The 21,614-nt window shown below is 36.6% G+C and overlaps 1 protein-coding gene and 1 long non-coding RNA gene across 5 annotated transcripts in view; one reads left to right on the forward strand and one right to left on the reverse strand.

Moving 5' to 3' along the window:
* Positions 1 to 21,614, forward strand: part of PTPRQ (protein tyrosine phosphatase receptor type Q) — a 135,993-nt gene that overhangs the window by 45,234 nt on the left and 69,145 nt on the right. For all 4 annotated transcript variants that reach the window (XM_065041380.1, XM_065041391.1, XM_065041399.1 and 1 more), the window contains 6 exons: positions 2,344 to 2,625; positions 5,789 to 5,971; positions 6,657 to 6,758; positions 9,126 to 9,246; positions 13,007 to 13,167; positions 14,733 to 14,878. In XM_065041380.1, the coding sequence (XP_064897452.1) occupies positions 2,344 to 2,625; positions 5,789 to 5,971; positions 6,657 to 6,758; positions 9,126 to 9,246; positions 13,007 to 13,167; positions 14,733 to 14,878 (995 nt within the window). The remainder of the gene's footprint in view (positions 1 to 2,343; positions 2,626 to 5,788; positions 5,972 to 6,656; positions 6,759 to 9,125; positions 9,247 to 13,006; positions 13,168 to 14,732; positions 14,879 to 21,614) is intronic.
* Positions 200 to 15,948, reverse strand: LOC110365529 (uncharacterized). The gene is made up of 3 exons (XR_010468131.1): positions 15,820 to 15,948; positions 8,861 to 8,950; positions 200 to 1,465 (listed from the first exon to the last, which is right to left on the reverse strand). It is a non-coding gene; the product is annotated as an uncharacterized LOC110365529 (long non-coding RNA).

Here is a 21,614-nt window from a genome sequence, read left to right on the forward strand (position 1 = left end):
GTTACTGCATTCAGACTATTTTTAGGTAGGTGCTAGAAATAATGGAATAATGGTGAAAGCTGCAGCATAACAAACAATAAACTAATGTCTACTCCAACAGATAAATGGGAGGAAAGCTGCAGAGCTGAGGTTCCTTCACTGAAAACAGTGTGTTCCTAGACCCCATCTAAAACATAACTCACTATTTTTGGGATGCCAGTTTCTTTTTTTTTTTTTTTTTTTTTTTTTATATATATAAGGTTATTATGTAGAAATTAGGTTAGGATTTGAAGCATCTGGAAATGGCAGCTTTCAACAATTCAGAAGCCATATTGCTGTCTACAAGCAGCGCTACTGATAAAGTGAGGGTTTTTTTATACTGAATGATCTTATATAGAGTTGGTTTTATACAGGTTTGGGGCTTTATTTGTGTTAAGACTGATCAATAGTTTCAATGTTGGGTATATTACTACTTTACGAAGACTTCTGGATCTCCAGAAGATGTATCTCTTCTGGAGATGCAGTCTCCACCCATGAAGGTAAAGGGACAGTACTGGAATTTGATTTGCAGAGAATAATTAGTATCAAACCTTAATATTTTCTCATTTATATCAACCTTTTATTTTTACTAGTTTCAGAAAGCTATTTGCGGTTTTTACCAAAGTAATAAAGAAGGTAATTGACCAGTTGTCATTTATCTCATTGCCAAATATGTTACAACACAGGAAGAATAATTATGTGGGAATAAAAGAGAGCAAAATATTGCAGGATTAAAAATCATGGTGATCTATAAAGTTTAGATTATTTGAATAACGAACGAAAATATCAAATTAAACAGTGAAACTAAAAGGGCTTGTAATTTTTTTTTTTCAAATTGTATGCTTTCTGTGCTGTTAGTTTTTTCACAAAGGAAAGGCATATCACTACTAAAGAAAATTACCTACCTAAATATCTTTTTCTCTGAAAGTTTAAACAACTCCCTGCCTCTAAGCATGACAGAAGTTTGTTCAGAGTGGAGTTTCAAGCCAACAGTTTGTCCATTGGTAAGAGGTGCCCACAAACCTAGATGAAACTATTGATATAGCCACCAATAATTCCAACCTTTCTACAGGGCTGTGTGCAGTTAGTCTCATAGTCTTGTTCTTCGATTTCCCTGAGGTAATTCAAGCTGAGATTCATTCTCCTAACTTTAGTCAATCTGTGAATGAAAACTCATTTGACTCCTGCTTAGTTGAAAAGAGAGAGACCTCCAAATAAAAGATTCACTACGTCTGTCTTAGATAGCTTATGTTAGGATGGAAGATAGTAGGCTGTGGCATTCAAATGTTGTTCCATGACAGATATATTGCAAAATGCCTTTCATTGAAAACTAAGCTTCTTCACACGGGATATATCGATGAGGACAGTCCTGCCATCCAGAGTAGTGATCTGTTGCAGTTAACACTTTTCATTCATGGGCTCAGAAATCAGGAATGGTTTGTAAGACCTGTAGGCCAAAAAAATCAAGATAAATTCTGAAATTTCTGTATATAGGGATTTGTACACAAACTGAATTGCATAATCCTGAGTTCTTACTGCATTATTTTAAAATTTTATAGGCAGGTTATTTCAGGTGTGGAGTGATGAAGCCTTCAGAGGAATTAAGGTTGACATTCAGAGCTGAGTTTGTTCATAAGCGCAGCCCACTCACTCCTTCAACACTTTCACGTGTTATTAGCTCACTGGAGTCACATGAAATCATATGTTGCCAGTAGATTTAACCAACACGCTACCCTAGAGCTGGGCTTGTTTTTTGCATGACCTTCACACAAGTGTATGCAAGATTTACACTGGGATCTTTATGGTCATCAGTTAGCAGCTGTATTAGTAAACTCGAGGGAATTTAGTTACAGTGTGTACAGTCCATTTCTTTGTTTAATGGTTGGCTGAGTAAAATAAAAGGGTAGTTATTTAAGAAGAAGGCAGTAAGACAGCATTCAGACAAAGAACTTGAATTTGAGGGAGCCAGTGATAGGATTTGAAGGATCAGGCTGCATGGGAGCAGAAGACAGAAGAGATTTTTTTCTTAATAGATGCAGTTTCAGATAGATTTATAAGCAGATGAGAAAATAAACTCCAGGAAAGCTAAACTCTCTGGGAAGCAAAAATATACCTAGATTTGTTAGTGAAAAAGAAGAAATACAGAAACTGAGATTAAAAAATGGTAAAGCTTTGAGAAGGAGAGCGAATGAGTGTGGCCCTTGTGGTACAGTTAGCTATGCATATCTAAATGTTAGGATCCAATAGGTTTATGAGATCAGTCTTATATTCACTTAACTGAAAGTTTATGAAGTAGTTTTTTTCTCTTTGATTTCTATGTTGCAGAACCAGACTCCCCACCCCAAAACGTAGAATTAATAAATGTAACTGCAACGGAAATAAACCTGAGATGGTTACCACCTGAGCAGCCTAATGGTCTCATAACTCACTATGAAGTTCTGTTCAGTGATTCCAATGATTTATTTATCAAAAATGCCTCATCTACAAGTATATCACTAGGTGAAATGAAGCCATATACTCTCTACAACATCTCTGTAAGGGCATTCACCAGGCTTGGCCATGGGAATCAATCTTCTTTCCCACTTCTGGTGAGAACTTCTGAAACTGGTGAGTATAAAAATGTAAATTTTCCATGATCAGCTGCTTTATGGTGACATTTGATGCTCAGAAGACCAGTTCAATTAATTTACAAAGCAAACACATACTTTTAAAAGCAGTAAGTTTGAACCCTGTTTTCTTTTTTTATCTAGAAAACGAAAGTAAGGAAATAGTGAGAAAAATTAAGAAGTAAAGAAAACAGGGGGAAGTTGTACGCCTGATGGGCTTCATTATTTTACTGTTTGTCCTTGCAGATTCCTGGTGTCTTTCAGGAAAATATTTATTTTTTAGGAGAGGAAGGGTTTCAAAAATTGAGTTTGACTTTGAATTCACATTATGAACTGAAATTTGGTAAGAATTCAATCCTAAAGGTCAAAAAAACCCCCACAGAATTCACATATAAGGGGCTATTTTGTAGCACGAAATGTTGTTTATGTTACTACAAGTATTTTGGAGAAGGTACAGATAAAAAAGTTACAGTAGGTGAAGGTTTTCCAAGAAAGGAAAGTAAATTTAGAAGTGAGGACTGGGAAGGATGAACATTAAAGATATGTAACGAGGCAGAGGAAGAGAATTGAAATAAATATGTAGCTGTAAGGTAGGACAGTGTAGGGAAACAGATATAAAATATAGGTAGAAAGTCATTAAATTTACAGTGAAGCTAAACAGGAGAGATATTGGAGAAAAAGTGAGGATAATAGTTTACATAGAGGAATAGATGTTTGGGTTGTGCTGTAGACTCAGGAGTGAAAGGTGACTGGGGACACAGACATGAAGATTTGTTTCCTTTAGGACTCAGCCACATGCAGGTAGCACTGGTTAGATGATCATCTGTTTTGGGGTGCTTTTTGCCATCTTCACTAATTTCCTACCTCAGACAACTGCCCACTTTATCTATACCTAGAGCTAGCCCTGGAGCTAAGCATGCTCTGTTTATCACCTTTTTCTCAGTAAGGAAGGGATTGCACATACTGATGTCTCTCAGAAGGGCCAGGGAGATGCTCTGACTCCTTGACTGTAAAGACACAGTGGAATCACTATGAGCTCCTTCTCCTTCTTGTTTCTGAAACAAACTTCAATTTTTCCTGTGTGAAGTAGTTGTGGTCCAGGCCTGCCTAACAAGTCAAGCTCAAAGGGATGGGGACACACTTAAATTTAGATTGCATGAAACAGTAGTCATAATAGAAACACCAAGCTAGCTCTGCCAAGACATCGTGCTACTTTTGAGGTTTTTTTTTTTTTTTTTTATCAGGTATCATAGGTATTTTTTTATCAGGTATCATAGGTATGTATGCACCTGCCTAACTGATACAATATCTTTAGATATAACCTTTATTATTGCTCTCTCTAGCTTAGACATCCGTATTTTGTCTAAGTTGTATTTTAAGGCAGTTAGTTCTTTCTCAGTGCCTAACTCTGCTGATACTCAGAACAAAAATTTGAATTCCAGTGGCCTGTGATAGAGTTGTGAAACTGAAGAAACATCTTCTGAGATGACAAAAATAAAAATAAGGCAGGATCTAGAGGACAGAGCATTTTGAGTGTAACACAACTAACTAACAGGCTAGCATGTTTGAACAGCTCTTGGGAGTTCTCTGTTACCATTCTACCATGGAATTGGGAAGAATTGTGGACTGTTTTCACTGCATTCCATGGCATTTGTTCCCTTTCTGGATATTGCTTAAGCAGAAATTGTTTATACTTTTGAATGTGGAGTTTCATCACATAAGTACATTTACAAGAATGTTTAAGGCATCCTAAAGAATACCCGTGCATTACTTGACCTTTTGAGTAAATTGTGCTGTCATTGTATGATTGATTTTCTGGAATAAGATATATTATGCTATCAGACCAGTTTCAGATACTGGAAAACATACTTTTGTATTTGTTTGGGGACAGACAGACCCATGTACACAAAAAGCAATCGTCGTGACTCAGCAAGGGCCAGCTGCTCTATCAGGGACAGGGAGCCAAGAGCCAAGGAGGTCCCTGGGTCAGTGAGGCAGAGGCCTCGCTTGCCAGAACTTGTCCCACCAACCCCCAGTGAAGGGAGCAGGGCAGGTCTGGGGGTGGCAGCCAGGGGCAGCCCTGAGTCCAGATAGACAGACACTCCATGGTGATGAGACAGGTCTGAGATGGAACCAGAAAAGCGAGTTAGGAGGTTCAGTGACACCAGCCAAGTCAGACACAGCCAGCTGGGCAGGTCTGTAGTGATGGGACCAAGCTGAGGTCAGGCTGCCACATCAGGCTGCAAGTCGGGGGGTAGATCATAAAATCATAGAATAGTTTGGGTTGGAAAGGGATCTTCAAAGTTGACCTAGTCCACCCCCTCTGCAATGCGCAGGGACATCTTCATTTAGATCAGGTTGCTCAGAGCCCCATCCAGCCTGATGTTGAATGTTTCCAGGGATGGGGCATCTACCATCTCTGTAGGCAATCTGTACCAGTTAGATCAGTGGGTCCATGGACCAAGCAAGGCCATGGCAGAAATGCAGGAGGAAATGTAGCTCATAGAGGGACAAACCATGAGACCTCCAGCTGAAAGCAACTCCCAGGCCAGCGGACAACTCTGGCTGCAGCCTCACAGCAGCGTTACCTGGGATCGTGTCACCAGCAAGGAGGGGACAGCCTCCTGCTGCACTATTGCTGAGTTGGCCCTGAGCCCCAGCATCCGAACCTGCAGGAGGGTGGAGGATGCTCTCAGGGCCTTTACAGCAATATGTTAGTCTCTCTTTGTTATTCCATACAAGTTTTCATATAGTTTGTATAGAGCACCCAAGGAAAAGGGAGAATATGTGGTTGCTGATACAAAGTGTAAGTTATGGCAGGACAACATGGAAAATCTCCTAACAACAGCTAACTTGGAGGATTGCAGTGGTAGTTATGAGGTGTTAGAAGGAAGGTTTAGTATCATGCTCCAGATTTCTTTAACTGACATATTAAGGTGATTTCCATGGGTTTTTTTAAGAGTGACCCATATCTTGTTACAGTGTCTGTCTGTCCTGTGGTTTTCATTTTCCATTTCAGCCTCTTTTAAAATGTATTTTGTACAAAAATTGGGATAAAAATAACAGTGTTTACAGTGCGTTTCATTTAAGCCACTTTCAGAAAATGCATAACAAATCAATGAACCTGACTGGAATCTCCTCTAAGTCTAAATTTTGTCTTCTAGTTCCTGATTCTGCACCAGAAAATATAACTTATAGGAACATCTCATCCATGGAAATTGAATTATCTTTTTTACCGCCATCCATCCCCAATGGAATCGTACAGACCTACACAGTATATCTCAAGAGGACTAATGGAACCGAGCAAAGAGTCATAAACACTACTCTTCTGACACTACGTATTACAGGCCAGTATATGATGATCTGAAACTTACGGGAACTGTAAATTTTTCTGAGAAGGAACCAGCAGACTGATGTAGATTAATTAGTTCGTTGGTTGCACATTATCCTTCTTGTCCTTACATAAAGTTATATGTTACCTGTCCTGATAAGTTAACCTGTTGTGTCTTGCAGTAATGTGATTAAATGGGCCACAATCACTATAGATATACATCTCACATTTTAGATGGAACTTCAATAGATTTCTTTGCAAATCTATCATCATAACAGAGTAAACACTGAAGTCACATATATACGTCTCTGATCTTAGTCTGAATAACAATAAATACTTCCCTTTCTACTCACCTTTCCATCTTTTTCTGTGTTCTGTCAGTATTAACAGAGGCATGACACAGCAGTTAATGCTGGGAGCTCAGTGCCTTAAACAGTAAACTTTCAGAATATAGCCATGGACAAACTGTAATACATTCTAGGAACATGAAATATATACTGGTAATTGGGGCTTTGCCCCTTCTTTTGTTCATGAAGAATATTTTGTGTTCAAGTTTTCCTAATGCATACTTACATCTCAAAAGACACAGATCAGTTTAAGTGATGGGCCTGTTCAGCTCTTCAAGACTACTTATAGTCCGTTAAAAACACTAATTTAGCCCACTGAATGGCTGGTTTGCTGAGTTCTTCTTCTTTATTTAGATTTAAAGAAGTATACAGAATATACCGTAGAAGTCTCTGCCAGTACCACAATAGGGGAGGGCCTTCTTAGTGCACCACTGCATATACTGACTGATGAAGATGGTAAGTCAGAAAAGCAGTTGCAATGTGTCTGCCTGTAGTCTTAAACTAATCTTACACTTCATGTCAGATATGTGTAGATGCTATATACTTTTTTTGCATTTATGTCTCTGTATTGATATCTGTATCTATCTACATACAAACGTACATATCTATCTGTTATTTAAAATATTTATCAGTACAAGCTATGTGAAATGGCACAATGGCTCTGCATGGGCATTTGGTCTTACCAATATCTTATGAATTTGAAGAATCTTAATTTACTAATATTATTTAATCTAACACACCACATGGTAAAATTAAATATTGTGTCTGGTTCTGCAGGAATGTAAGAGCTGGAAAAAGGAAAAAACACCAAAAGATAGCTTGAATGGTCTAGGGACATATCTGATTCTTTTGTTTGGAGACTTTTTGATTCTTCTAAACAGATACATGTACAGATTCACATGTATAGATTTAAATTTATTAATATTATAAAAATGCTCTGTCCATCATCTGTAGTAGTGGACTTCCAAATTGAGCAGAGGAGTGTTCTGCCATGCAGGCTGAAGGCAGAACACAGCCATTGCATCCTCCGCTCATTAGTACAGTAGGTCACAACTCAGCAGAGGAACCTTAAAATATTTGTACCCAATTTAGTTGTAGGAAGTTATCATTGGTCCCCTCTATAGTTTCTGCAGGGGGAATCCAGAAAAAACTGAAACCAAAATCTTAACTTAGGTGATGTGAATCACACTTTGAAGGAACCCGTGTCTATCCCTCTACCTTGCTTGGGGAGTAAGTCTCTGGGAAGCTGGACTAAAGCGGCATTGGCATAAACTTCCCACCAGACATTCCCAAATTAAATATCTTTTCATGCCTCAGGGGGCACCGACTTGCCTAAGATCCAGCTTTTAATTATAATGGATCTTTGCAAATCTCCAAGATCTTGATGGACCTACATTCACACTGTCATTAATAAACCTTTTCTAGAGAGTAATATTGCAGGAGAACATTAGGAACAGTTTATTTGGATAAATCTGTCTTTTGCACAGAGTATTTTTATTTAGAGCAACATAGACTCTGTTCTTCGGCAAAAAATAACCTCTGAATAAGAACTGTAGAATGAACTAGACATGCCAAAAAGACGTGACACTCACAGTATGACAGATCTTTCATTATATAGCCACTGATGATAATAGAACAAGTAAAACACTAAATACAGCTGTCACCCTTTTTCGCTAGTAAGTACAGACATTCACTGAATTTGGTGAACCTTTGCTCATGAAAAATATTTTTTTTTTTAAATGTAGAGATTTTTAAAACCTTTCTGCCAGCTTTTGAGATAGTGAAAGAATGAACAACAACTGAAAAACAACAATATTTATAATACACCACATGTTCTTTATTCACAGGAACACAGTGTTCCAAGGTTCAGACCAAATGTTTCATAGATTTCCTAATAGCTATGCTCATATTCTCAATTTTCATGCATGACTACAGCTATGACCTGAATTTTTAGTGCATGATGCTCTTTGGTTTAATTTGAGAAAAACAAAAGTAGCTCTACATTACTTCATAGTGATGCATATATCCATGAATCAAGATGAAGAAAAATATTTGCTTCTCAATAACATACTAATACAAAGCAGTGTCATTTATGCATACATGGGTATATTTTTCCTCAGCAATACTTATGTAAACTTTAGAATGAAATCAAACGTGGTCTAACATTTTCATTTACTTACGTTGTTTCCCTACAGAGTTGTGATATGGTGTCATCTAGAGTTCATCTTCAAATGAATTTTAAGGGTCTCAGTCAATGCCTATCTTTATATTTTCCCTTGTGACATATTAAATGAATGAATGTGGTCCTTATTTGATGGAGTGAATAGATTTTACCGCTGCCTAGTATCCCACATTTTTATCATCTCTCAATGCCATGCTCATCCTTTTTTCCACCTTTTGGTGCTTTGTATAATTCTTTACAGCACCTCTTTTTCCTCAGGGGAACTACTTTACTATATTTTACATGTGTTCATACCTATAAAGCTCTCACTTTTATTAGAAGGGTAAAAAAAATTGCAGCAATGTACTTGGACAGTAGGTGAATCACTGTGACCTACCCATTGCTCTGTTTTCTCATGAAGTACTTTTTCCATTGAATCACAGAAACAGATGTTCTAACACCACCATGAAAAATCTTCTTTTATCATCTGTCAGAAAAAGGAAAAGAAGCTGCGCCTTAACATTAGTTGATGGATACTCTACCGGTGTAGTACAAAGTTCACTTTCCATCACAAATAATTAAAAACCTATTTAAGGATGCTGCGTATCCCATCGATCTTGGCTGTTTAACAAGATGTTGTGTCCTGTTCTCTCATTTTGTAGCTCCAAGTTCTCCTCCAGAATCCCTCTCCATAAAACAGTTGTCGGGTGTCACTGTGAAGTTGTCATGGAAACCTCCTCTGGAGCCAAATGGAATTATCCTCTATTACACAGTTTACATCTGGTAAGATTTTCTGGAAGTAGTTCTGAGGATAAATATTAATCTGTAACCTATCAGGAATGTTAGATTTTTCTTACGCAATGTGTTGATTACACATTTTTGGAGAATATTCATCCAAGACTTAGAATACTAGCCTTTTGTATATACAAATTCAGATACAATGTAGCAGCTGAAAATTGGGGTATTAAATATTTTGTAAGCATTTTTCTAAAGGCTATGTTATGGTATATGAATTCCAATTTAAATTAGAGCATGGTGGCTATTTTCATTATATTCTGATTAGGCCAATTGTAAGGCAGGGCACAAGCCTATGTTAAATAATCAAGGAGATTTTAAATAGGCTTAAAATAGAGAAATATTGTTTCCTTTTGTAGAAAGTACATAAGAGCAATGTTAAAAGTCTTTAAATGTGTTATTAGTTATGTGTATTATTATATTTTATATTTATTGTTGTATATTCATAGCAAAAAGGTATTTTTTTAACAGATTTTTCATTTACTGTGTTTTTTTTCTATCTGTCCTTTCTTTTTCATTTTTCTTTTTTTTCTTTTTCTTTTTTTTTGGGGGGGGGGGTCATCCCTCCTGGAATCTTTTTTTCACCTTTAAAACCTTTAAAAAAGAATTTTGCCACTTTAAAACTTGCAGCTTCTGTCCTATTCTCTGCATAACATAGTCTGCTGTAGTGATGTGGCATCTCTTCAAAGATCTGTGTATGATTTCTGCTGGAAGTGAAAAGATTTTGTTATTGATCACCTTTAATACGTTGCATTTATGCTGTACCATTGTATTGTCACTACTAAAATGCAGGAAGCAAATGCTAACATGCACCTTATGAGATGTGAACCAGATGTGCAAATCAGCAGTAGTTACAAACACACAACTATTGAGCTTACGTTTGTTATTTTAATGTTCCTTGACAGTTTTGGGGTAGGGTTTGGCCTCAGTTCCTAATGAATTCTTTTAAATCATAGCTTCTAGTTAAGTTGGTGATAAAGTGAGCAGGAATGAGCTCTTATTTCCAAAAAAGTTAAATTTGGTTTGCCTTGTCTTGTTAATTCTACTGTATTGGTAAGGTTTGGTGCTCTTTTACCACAGACACACACAAACAAGGAAAAAAAGGAAAAAAAGGAAAAAAAGAAAAAAAAATACTATAGCTAGCAAAAAGTACAACTTTTCATCCTTATATTGCCTTAAAGCTTATTGCATATGTTATTATGACAAATGAGTTAGTAAGAATTATTTTTTAAAAACTGTTAATTGATCCATCTTTCTAAATACTTGAATTAAGCAGCCACATAACTTTTTGCAGTAAGCCTTGTACTTTTTCCTTCCATATCCTCCCTGCACTGTCTCATCTGTCTTTACTGTGCCATATCTAAAATTAGAGAGGCATTAGGTATCATCTTGAGGCAAGGACATTGGAGAATAACTCCTGTTGCCTTCAAAGGGGCCACAACTTCACTCCTTCCTTTGAGGTTTCTTGGGGCAGGGGAGAGGAAGGAGGAAGAAGGGGAATTTTAATTATTTAACAGAACTGTCTATACAATTCAATAAAATGCATTCCGGGATGAAATTTGACAAGGCAAACTGCTGTGCCATAGTTGCTGTTTTTGGGAGGCATTCAATATATTTTGGGGAAGATTGTTAATCCCAGAGCTACTCAGTAAAGCAGAAAGAGGAAAGTTAATACAGATATTAAATAAAAGTTCCTTCTCTTACATATATTGCAACAGTTATAGAGAATTCAGTAAACTTTCTTTAGTGGTTTGGAAACAAGAATCCACAACTACTAGAACATAACAGATAATATGTGTAATGTTTCCATTATTGTTATCTGTAATGGAATTTGTCACAGGACAAGGTGGTTTTGGGTGTTAGCAGGTAGCAAAGCAACTTTTTGCATGCCTTGAGTCTGCAAACTCATAGTCCCCAATTCTAGAGTATTGCAGGCGTGTTAGCAAAATTGCTGAACTCATATATAGCTATTGTCTTTTGGTGTTATCCTCTTCAGCAAATTTTTGTGAGATAATTACTGACTAGATCTACTTTGAGGTACAGATTTTTAAGAAAATATCATACCTGCTTTTGTCAAGTAGAAGTATGCAATTTCTTAGAAACTCTCTTGTCTGGGTTTCTGCAAGGTCTAATTTAAAATTCAATGTTGTTATTCTTCATTAAAATTCCTTGGCTTAGCTTATTCTGCTAGGCACTTTCTTTCTCATTATCTGTGAAGACTTGCACTCACTTTGATCAGTGTTTTCTTACTATTTTGACAACAATCTCAATTGTTCCTAAACAGAAAACCAACTCTTTTTGAAACAGCCCAAGCTTTTCTTCTTCTTCTTAACTATGACTGATTGTGGAAACATTTTTTCGCAAATAAGGTATTATAAGAATGCAATTACTCAGACTAGAAGTGTTTGCAGCACTAAGCTGTGGATTTTTTTTCTTAAATTATAACCCACTATGTTTTTCCATACTAAGAATATATTCAGCAAAGATCCAAGAAAATATGTCTTGTCTTTGTGTAGAATTTGATAACTGCAGCTGCAGCCCTTTGTATCTCTTTATTGACTATTTGAAGTTTGGGAAAAATGTTAATGTTAAATTTATCTGTTACCAAGAGTGTTTCCCATGTCAAGAGACATTCTACTCAAAATCTGAAAGGGAAAGGGGAAATTTAGTTTTTTTCATTCTCATAAATTTTCTCATTCCAGTTGTTCGTTAATGTAACTTTATTTCAAGACTATCAGCTGGTGATCTTTGCTAATGGGACATCCAATCATTTACTAGAGGATGCAAATCAGACCATCTAATAGTTTTGAATCAGCCTTTCCCTTTTTACTTTTTTTTTTTTTTTTTTTGTAGAATAAGAACTCATTCACTTGTTTGTGAAGAGCTCTACAGTGGCTCCTGGAGCAAGATATTTGGTTTTACTTGTCAAATTATCATCCCTGTATGAAATCCCTTTAAAGACACAGAGCACTCACTCATACAGAAATCTTTGCAGGACTGGAACATTAGCTAGCTTTTTTTCCTGCTATTTTTTTCATAAAAGATTAGATTAATTTAATGAGTAATGTCAGACTTTTTGAATTCAATATAGTTATTTCTGTATCTTATTTTACTTTCTGATAATCATTTCATACCTATGCTAATACCGGCGTTTTATTAATGTTACATCTTACAGTCTTTCTAGGCGGGTTCTGACCTGACTAGAATTCCATTCTGATCCCCTGCTACATTCCACCAGAATTAACTCAGCACCAGCTAATTCCTGTTCCATATCATCTTCTATTATTCCATTTATAACTTCAGCCTTCTGACCAATTTCACAGAGTCACAGTAGGGCATGCTCTCTGCTATAATCTTTTTATATTTCGCTATTCCTGTCCAGGGAGACAGTTTAGTTATGCCCTACTGTGTCCTTCCCAAGGGTAACACGTAACTATTTGATAGCAGTTACTAGATGGACATGCTCCTCCTTGATACTCCACATAATCATTGTCTTTGCCAATGTAACTTACAATTATTTTTGTGGGGGGTTTTCTTCTTTAAGCAAAATTAAGGGCCCTATGGGGACGCAACAGTTCAAATGTGAGCTTTTCAACATAAAAGACAAAAGTATTCCCAGTCTTTTTTTAAAGCCTGAAATATTTGCATTTACTACAATATTGCATTTGTCAATTTTATATTGTATGCCACAGTTATGTACGTACAGAAATGGTGTGTATACATGATTAATAGAATACTTTTTCATTAGGAACAAAATGTCAAAAAGAAGTGCTAATGTAACAGAAACATCACGGGAGTTCACAGACTTGGAAAATAACTCTGAGTATAGTGCTTACCTAACAGCAAGTACAAGATTTGGAGATGGCAACATAAAAAGTGATGTTATAACATTCAGAACTTCTGAAGGGGGTAAGCTTGTGTATAATATGAATCTTTAATTTCATTAAACCTTACATTTCTATCAGCCTTATTTAAGTTAATAAAGCTACTGAAGTAGAAGTGGCATTTTTGTGATCAAGAAGAGACATTCTACCTGTCTGTGTGTGTCTCTGTGTGTATATGTATCCACGGCTCTGTAAAGCTATAATGGGTATTTCTGTTAATTTAATGAGCAAAATTTGGCATTTCCCTTCAAGACAGGTAAGACTAAAAATATATTATAAAATTAATTTATTTCAAAATTTAAAATTAAATTATTTTAACAGTTCTTTCCTTTATCTTCTGTGACACAACTTCTGACAGGGAAAATACTCTTTAGAGTCTCTCACAAAAGTCTGAAATTATTTTAATTGAAATTTAAATCTGTAAGTGTATACTGATTTTTTTTTTTTAAATTCTATTTTAATGATTTTATAATTCCAACATGGCAGATGACTTTTATAAATGGTCATACCCTGTACTGTGCTTTGAAAATCATTCAGTTTCATTATGGTTCCTAGTTTTCCCATCAGCCATATTGCTACAATCTGTTCCAAAATGGACAGTACACAGGCATATTTCAGACTCGTCCTGCATAGATAAACTGACTTCCTAACGCACAGTCAATGGCAGGATTAGCATCTATCCAAGCCATCCCTCAGAAGACTGTCTAAATCATCAGCCTGTAGGTATTCCCAGCCCTTCCTATTGAAGCTGTTATGCAAGCATGAACTGATGTTTGAGGGCAGGATTTTTAGGAATCAGCCCCAGAGTTCCCCCTTCAATTAATATTTTAGTATTTTATACAAACTAGGACAGCACAAACAGAGAGATAAGTGAATTTATAGTGTTCTGTACTCCATTGCATATCATGTAGGGCACTTGGATGGCGAGGAGTATGGGTATAAATACTCTTAAGCTGACTTAAGGAACTGAATTTGAGCCTCCTTTATCACTGTTCTACTGAGAAGGACCATACGCAGCCATTCTTTACAGGATAGGAGGAGAGGCTAATTGGAGGAGACTTACAGAGTTTTTTCTGCATGTTTAATAGGCTGAGGAAAGAGGAAAAAAACAGAAATGGTCATACTCTCCAAGCTTAAGTATCTGGTTTGCCTAAATGAGTTGGGAACCTAAATTCTGTTTATAGCCTGCAAAGAGAACAAGGCTTTTTAATTTAGTTTTTCTGAAACGAATCTTTTTTTTTTTCCCCTGTTAATTTTATATGGAGCATAGAGGCCTAACTCAGTCAACTTCCATGTCTGCAAATCAGACTTTCCATGTGCCCAAACCAGTAAGTACAGGACAAATTATATAAGACAAGAGAATCTCTCTGCATATGCAGCTAAATACAAATGGGTCCGAAAAAACAGGAGTTTAAAAATTTGTTTTATCTACTTGTTTATTTCATCATTTCCATAACCAGTTTTTTTATACCGTAATCAGAAATCTATTTAATTGTATATAGGATGTTGCAAATCTATAGTGGATGTTTCTTGGGCACTAGAATGTATGAAACCTTGAGTTAGGTATGCTAAAACTTAACATTTTTCCAGCACCAAGTGATCCACCAAAAGATGTTGTGTACAGAAACCTTACTTCCACATCAATAAGGCTATTCTGGTCTCCTCCTCAAAAGCCTAATGGAAATATACGATACTACTCAGTTTATTTCAAAAATAATTCAGGAATATTCATACAGGTAAGCTTATTTTTATCTTCTTCTTTTGTAGAATTCAATAAAGTGTTCTAACAATCTATTAAAGATTAAAACAATTTTATAGTTATACATTGATTTCTTTTTTTGTGTTGCCTTTATGGAAAATAAAGGCAGTTTAGGCAATTTTTTTAACTTATAAAGACAGAAGCACATCTTGTGGTGTGTTGTGCATCTCATTGGACATTCATATCATTAAGCGTTAAAGCAAATAGACTTTGTGTAATATTTCATATTGCAAAGTGTATGTGTATAGGTATACGTATGTGCACACACAAATATGCAATACATATATGTTGACAGCTAAACACAAGACCCATTACATTCATTGCACATCCTGAAGACTATGTCTAATCTATAGATTCGAATAAATTTCTGTAACAGTTCTGTTTTTACTTTTTAATGCATCTTTGTACAGTACTGAAAATAAGAAGATAATGTCAAAGTAGTGAATACATTATTATTTCATATTTTTGTTACTCTGAAAATGAAATTACTCTTTAGTATATTGAAGCAAAGGTATTGAGATTCCTAAATTAAAGCATAAAAGACAAATAAAATGTTATTTATTATATTTTGGTCATCCACACATTTCCTTGTGGTGTTTTTTTTTTTTTTGTTTTTTTTTGTTTTTTTTTTTTTTTTTTGCTGCTACTGTCATCCTGTATATGTAGTTTTGTATATATAGTTTTCCTGTTCTCCTTTCTAAGAATATATTATAATTTAAAAAGGATAATAAGAAGAAATAAGCTTCCTTTACAGGTTTTTGGTTACAAGCATTGCACTTTTGGGAGAAAGAAACATAAATTAATGAAGAAACTAATGCATGAAAAATTACCTCTACTGCATAACTTTATGCTCAAGATATATCTAGTGTGAGGTATGCATGTGTTTGAGAATAATTAGAAAAAATATTTTGCAAATACCTGTGACTGAATAATTGCTGACATACTTCGATGTATACACTTCTCTGACTTCTGTGAAGCTGTGTGGTTGCCAGGCTCTGTCTGCAGAGTTTCAGATGCGAGCAGGGCCGTGCCATGAATTCACATTCTGATGAGATTAAAATCAGGGCAGCAGTTCAGAGCTTCAGCCTCTGCTTGCACACACTGCTGTACCAACAGCATTTTTCTTAGCCTAACAAATCCTTGGACAAACATTTGAGCTGGTACATTACCTGAACTAGTCCATCCTATGAAAAGTGTCTACATTTATCTAATTCTTGGACAACTCAAGTGATTTTAGAGGAGGATTATGGACTTGGGCTATTCCTACCTTTGGGAAGGTGGAACTCTGAGGTGAATGAGTAAGGTGAAACTGGTACACTGAGAGCTGTAATCCCTCTGGATGTGTCCAGGACTCTGGAATGAAGGAGCAAAATAGGGAAGATTGAGCACAGTAACACTGGCCCAGCAAGGTGAGGCTCCAGTTTCGTTACTGTGTGACATAGTTGGGCAAGGACCGGATGGTGCATGGGTGGAAGTTACCGCTGCTTTGGCATATGATGTGGTGGATGGCAGGAAAAGTGCTGAGAGTAGCTCCACTTCTAGGTGTGGAAACTACCATTTTTGCACTTTCAACTTTGATTTTTTAACCCATTCCTCTGCAGAAAGCTATGAGAAGATAGGTTTCAGCTGCTGTTACATCTGTCTCTTACCAGCCATGGGAGATCACCATTAGCCTCTCAAATCATGATTCACTCCTAATCTGTCTGCTTCCCTTAACTCTCCACACGCCTCTCTGTTCACTATTTGGCATGGCAAGTACCGCATCTACATTGCACTCCTGTTCTGTACCTTGGCATTCTATAGGTACAAGGCAGATTTCAAACAGGAGGGAAACTCAACTCAACCATGCTCCTTTCTGTCAGATTTTGCTCTTTTCATTATGGAGAAATGCATGTGTGAAAGCCAGCCTGATATATATATATATATGATATATATGACATATATAGGCTGTTGTAAGCTGTATGCACACACACAGCTTACAACTGTCTATAACTTTGAAGTATAACTGTGTAGTTGCAGGGTGTATTGGTAATTTTGTGTTTCACACATTTAGAAGGAAATAATCCTTGGCTGGATTATTCTGCATCTAGGTCACCATTCTGCTTTTGTTTGTCAGAACTGTGTTTTCAGTTTGGGAGAGGATACAAGACAATTTAAAAAATAGATGGTCTTTTCACATTTCTGGTAAACTCACCCACTGCAGACAGCCTTTCCCTGCCAGTCTTTCAGCTGCTTCTTTGTCAAGACATAATAACAGAGGTCCGAGTCTTCAAACGTATCTTCTAGATGCCCAAAAAGTAACCTGACTGAAGAATCTCAGGCTAATTAACATCTTCCAATGCTGTAATAATCTGAAACATAAAAGGTGTATTAAAACTACTACTATTCTGTTGTCTCAAGTTGTCACTTCTCCTCATACGTTCTCAAACTCTTCAGTCATATTAAAACCTAATGCCTATAAAGCGCTGATTGTGAAAAGCAGTGCTAAAAACAGAAAATCAGTAACTGCAGAATAAAGCATTTTCTTTGTGGGTGGTAAAAAGCGAAAGTTTACTCCTTTACATGATGTATTAACTTGCAGGAAAAATAGTTTTCCTTTAAAATGGGGGGAAAAAAAAAAACAACCCACACACAAAAAAACAACCAACCAAACAAATGAAAAAAACCCCACCCCAGTTACATACCTTTGTAGAGCAGAAGAATAATGGACGGTTTTTTTGCTTTAGAGGTCTACATGAAAATCACAGTGTGGCTGTCCAGTCAGAGAGCCTGGGATGCTCAGACCTGGGATTCAGACCCAGAACAGCAGAAGGAAAAATTTAGTGATGGAGATTAGATCTGAGGATTTTGGTAGGTGAGGGGGCTGTTTCTAGGGGGATGCTGACAGATTGTAAAAGAAAGTGTCAGTGAGGGAGGAATGACTAGTAGCCGTATAGAAGAAACTGTCATTTGCACTAGGCTTGGTTCAAGTTCAGCTTTATCTTTCATCATTTGCTGTCATAGGTCTAGGGAAATTGCTACTTTCTGATTTATGTTCACTACTCTGCCTCAGTGCAGTAAAGCAATGGCATGTATTCTGGCAAAGGGCACTTCTTACCCAGGTGACATGACACATCACTTCTCTGTGACACTGCTGGATTCCTACAATTTGAGCTTTCACTATTGGCAATAGCAGCTTTGAAAATTTTGCTCTGTGGTTTCCTTACCTGATGTTCAAAACAATCATACTGCTCATGTTCTCAGTCCTATCAAGGACAGAATTTGAAGAATCTATGGCAGTAATTGTCTCATTGCTAAAAACTCATCTATGGGAGACCATAGAATCATAGAATGGTTTCACTCAGAAGAGACCTTAATGTAGTTCCACCCCCCCTGCCCTGGATAGGGACACTTCCACTAGACCAAGTTGCTGAAAGATGCCATTGACTTGAATAAACTCTTTTATTCAATCTCTCTATGCTTGTGTTTTGATTAGCAAGAAAGTGGGAAAGGGGTTAATTACAAATACAAATTTATGCTCAGAGAAAGTTATCCAGTGTAGGGATTTCAGTACAGGTGACAACTTTCCTGCCCTGCCAAATCAGACAGGGGAACCAGGAGCTAAGTGGAGAAAAGAAGCCCACTGCCCTTCTAGAAACTGAACATTAGATCCCATATCATCCAACCCCTGTACTACAAGCCAACATAAGTGAACATGACTGGATACAGTTCAGAGTGAAATTTGTCTTCGTCTGCCCTTGGATGCAGACTAGGGATTCAAGCAGTGTGCTGTATTAATAGGCAAACATTTTCTTTTACCAGTATAACAAAAATAGGGATAAAAGGGGAACTTCCCTAAAATACACTGCAATTTTTTTAAAAGATGGTGTCGGAATGAAAATAACTTCACTTACATTAGTACTGGAACAGTATGCATTACACTCCTTGAGGGGTGACTTGGATTAGCCCCCAGTGTCACCACTCTCACCTGATTGACAGTCATTTATGTGATACTCTAACTCATGAAAACAGTGCAGTACAATGAACCTAGAGAATGAAACAGAATGAGGGAAAAAGGTTAGCAGTGAAGAACAGCAGCACTGTGTTGTCTGTATACAACTAATTATAGTTTTATGCCACTGGAAACTTCTGCCGCTTCCTGAGGTGAAGAAGATAGGACTTTCTGCTGATGCTTTCATGGCCTGTGTGTATTGCTTACGCTTAGTTGCTTCTAATAATCTGATACCTTGCTATGTCAAAACTTCTTTCATGTATAGATGAAGAAGGGGACAGAAGGAAGAATTTCTTCAGCTGTAGCCAAAGATCCTGAGCTGTTTGCTTTCATCTGCAGCCACAGTTAATTGTAAAACTTCCTATAGTGTTCTATCCGCAGGGCAAAATTAGTGCAAGTTTAATCTTTTCTTAGTTTGTACCCACACAGTTCTTCCTGCTTACCCTTACTCTTATGTGTTCATTCTTTTCTAATATTTTGTCATATTAGAAGTTTGAGGTAGTCCTCAGTCCTTGGGCTTCTCACGGTAAGGGGACTACCTCTTAAAACAGTTTTTGTTGAACCACCAAAAAGCCTGTTGCTATAGCATTCATGTTGGTTCAGCAAGTCCTTGACTACCAGACAGCTGACAAAATTGTTAAGGTATGCTTTTTAAACTAAGAGCTGGATTTTCAGCTGTTCATACCACTAAACTCACGGTAAATCTAGAATTGAAACTTGATGTGGTACCATTGACATTTTAACCTTGAAAACTCAGAGAATTATTTAAAGTCATTTTCAGGACCTTATTATTAGATATTAACAATTACTAATTATTAATAATTACAATAAATAACAATAACAACGGGGGGTTGTGGAATGATGTTTCTGGGTGAGGAGGTGTTTTCTGTCATATTGTGCTTGAGCAATAGAAAGTTTAATTAAATACCTGAGAAGTCGGTCCTCTGTTTCCTGTATCTTAGCCTTCCCAAGAGTAAAGAAAAACCTCTTCTTAGCCTTTTTCAGTTAGTTACATGAAGATAGTGTGAGCTTCCATCTATGTTTAGAAGGAAGACATATATTAATGTAGAATTTCTTAGTATTTTCACTGATGCAGCTTCTGTTCTGCAGTCAGAACAAAGGCTTACCTTTTTATTGCCAAATGAAGTTTGCTTATTAATGTTACATGAGCACTAGTGACTACAGGCAAAACCAGATCTTCAGATACTGGTATAAAAATCTCAAGGAAATGAATGGAAGTGTTGCCTATTATTTTCTGAAAAATAAAACAATTTTCTATCAAAAAAAAAAACAGATGGAGTGCTATGTTAGATATTTTAATTGGTACATAGTGGTGACAGACATCAAGATTGCATATTGAACCACCAATTTACATAGTACTGACCCAAGTATTTGGTAGAGTGTATAACAGTAATTTCTTCAGCAGGAACTTTCCTCAAGAGAAATATAACCCTTTTTTTTTAGTATGCGATTTCAGTATGCCTGTGTTTATATGTGGTATTTCTGAATTTAAATATGCAAATGTTAGAGTTGCCTATTTTAGTAAGTCTGCTATTTCAGCCTCTCTTTTTTAGGATATCATTTAATTCAAAGCCAGCTTTGATTTTAAGGAGATGAAAGGTGCGAATAAGATGTGACACCAAAAATAGTGGGCAGGCCAAATAACTGGAATGTCTGCTAGGGTGTTGGGCAAACCAGCTCATCATGAGACTGTTGCCATGTAGAAAAATTACGAGGACTTCTTTTGGCCCAAAGAAGTGCTGCCCATGCCTTCTGCTCAGTGGGGCAGTTTGGCTGCTGGAGAGGAATGATACTGAATCTTTGAATCGGGAGATGGAGCTGAATGTTCTTGGAGGGTACCTGACCTCTCAGCAGTTTTCAGATCATGAGCCAAAGTTCTTTAGATCATCTAAGCCAGGTTCCAGTAAAGCAGCGGGTGATTTGGCACATTCAGTCATGTGACATAGCTGACCTTATGTAAATAATCTGACTTTTTTTTTTCTTTTTAGTTTCCTAAATGGTTTATTCTAAACAGGAATAGCCTTCTCAGAGCACTATTGCAACAGTCACAGTTTTAGTGGAATTTTTTCTGTAGTTCAAAAGGAAGTGGTACTTGGTTCTAATGCAATCCTTTCACTAGCAAGTAACTGCATGAAGAAAAGGAACTCTGTTGGTTTCTTCATTTTAACACAATCCACTGGATATAGACATTTGCATTAGAAATATTGGCATGTTTTTAATGGAAAGGACAACTAACGAAAGGAACAGTTTGTCAAGTGTTGCAGTGAGATCTCTGCCACTGGAAGTTTTAAATTCAAAATCAGACAGTTTTCTATAAGATCTGCTCTCATAAAAATGGAATAAAGTGAGACAAGTCTTTGATTTACTTTGTGCAGATCAGGCAAGACAATCACATGTGTGATCATGTCATCTCTGTACAATTAGCAGATGATAATATTTTGTTTTCTTGATGCAATATGGATAAAAACATTTCAATATTCCAGATTTAGTATGTTTTTTAAAAAAGATTGATTGGAATTCAACAACTACAGACAACAGGAGGAGTCAATTAGCTACTCTGTAGTACTTACAAGGAGTAATCGTAGGCATCATACAATAAATTACTTGAGTATTTCAGTAGTAATCAGGACTCATTAGGAGTCATTAGGTTTATGTCTCCTGAACACTACTGTGAATCATCTCTCTTGGTGGTGGTGGTGGC

The sequence above is a fragment of the Columba livia genome, chromosome 1, assembly GCF_036013475.1.
Source record: "Columba livia isolate bColLiv1 breed racing homer chromosome 1, bColLiv1.pat.W.v2, whole genome shotgun sequence".
Lineage (NCBI taxonomy): Eukaryota > Metazoa > Chordata > Aves > Columbiformes > Columbidae > Columba > Columba livia.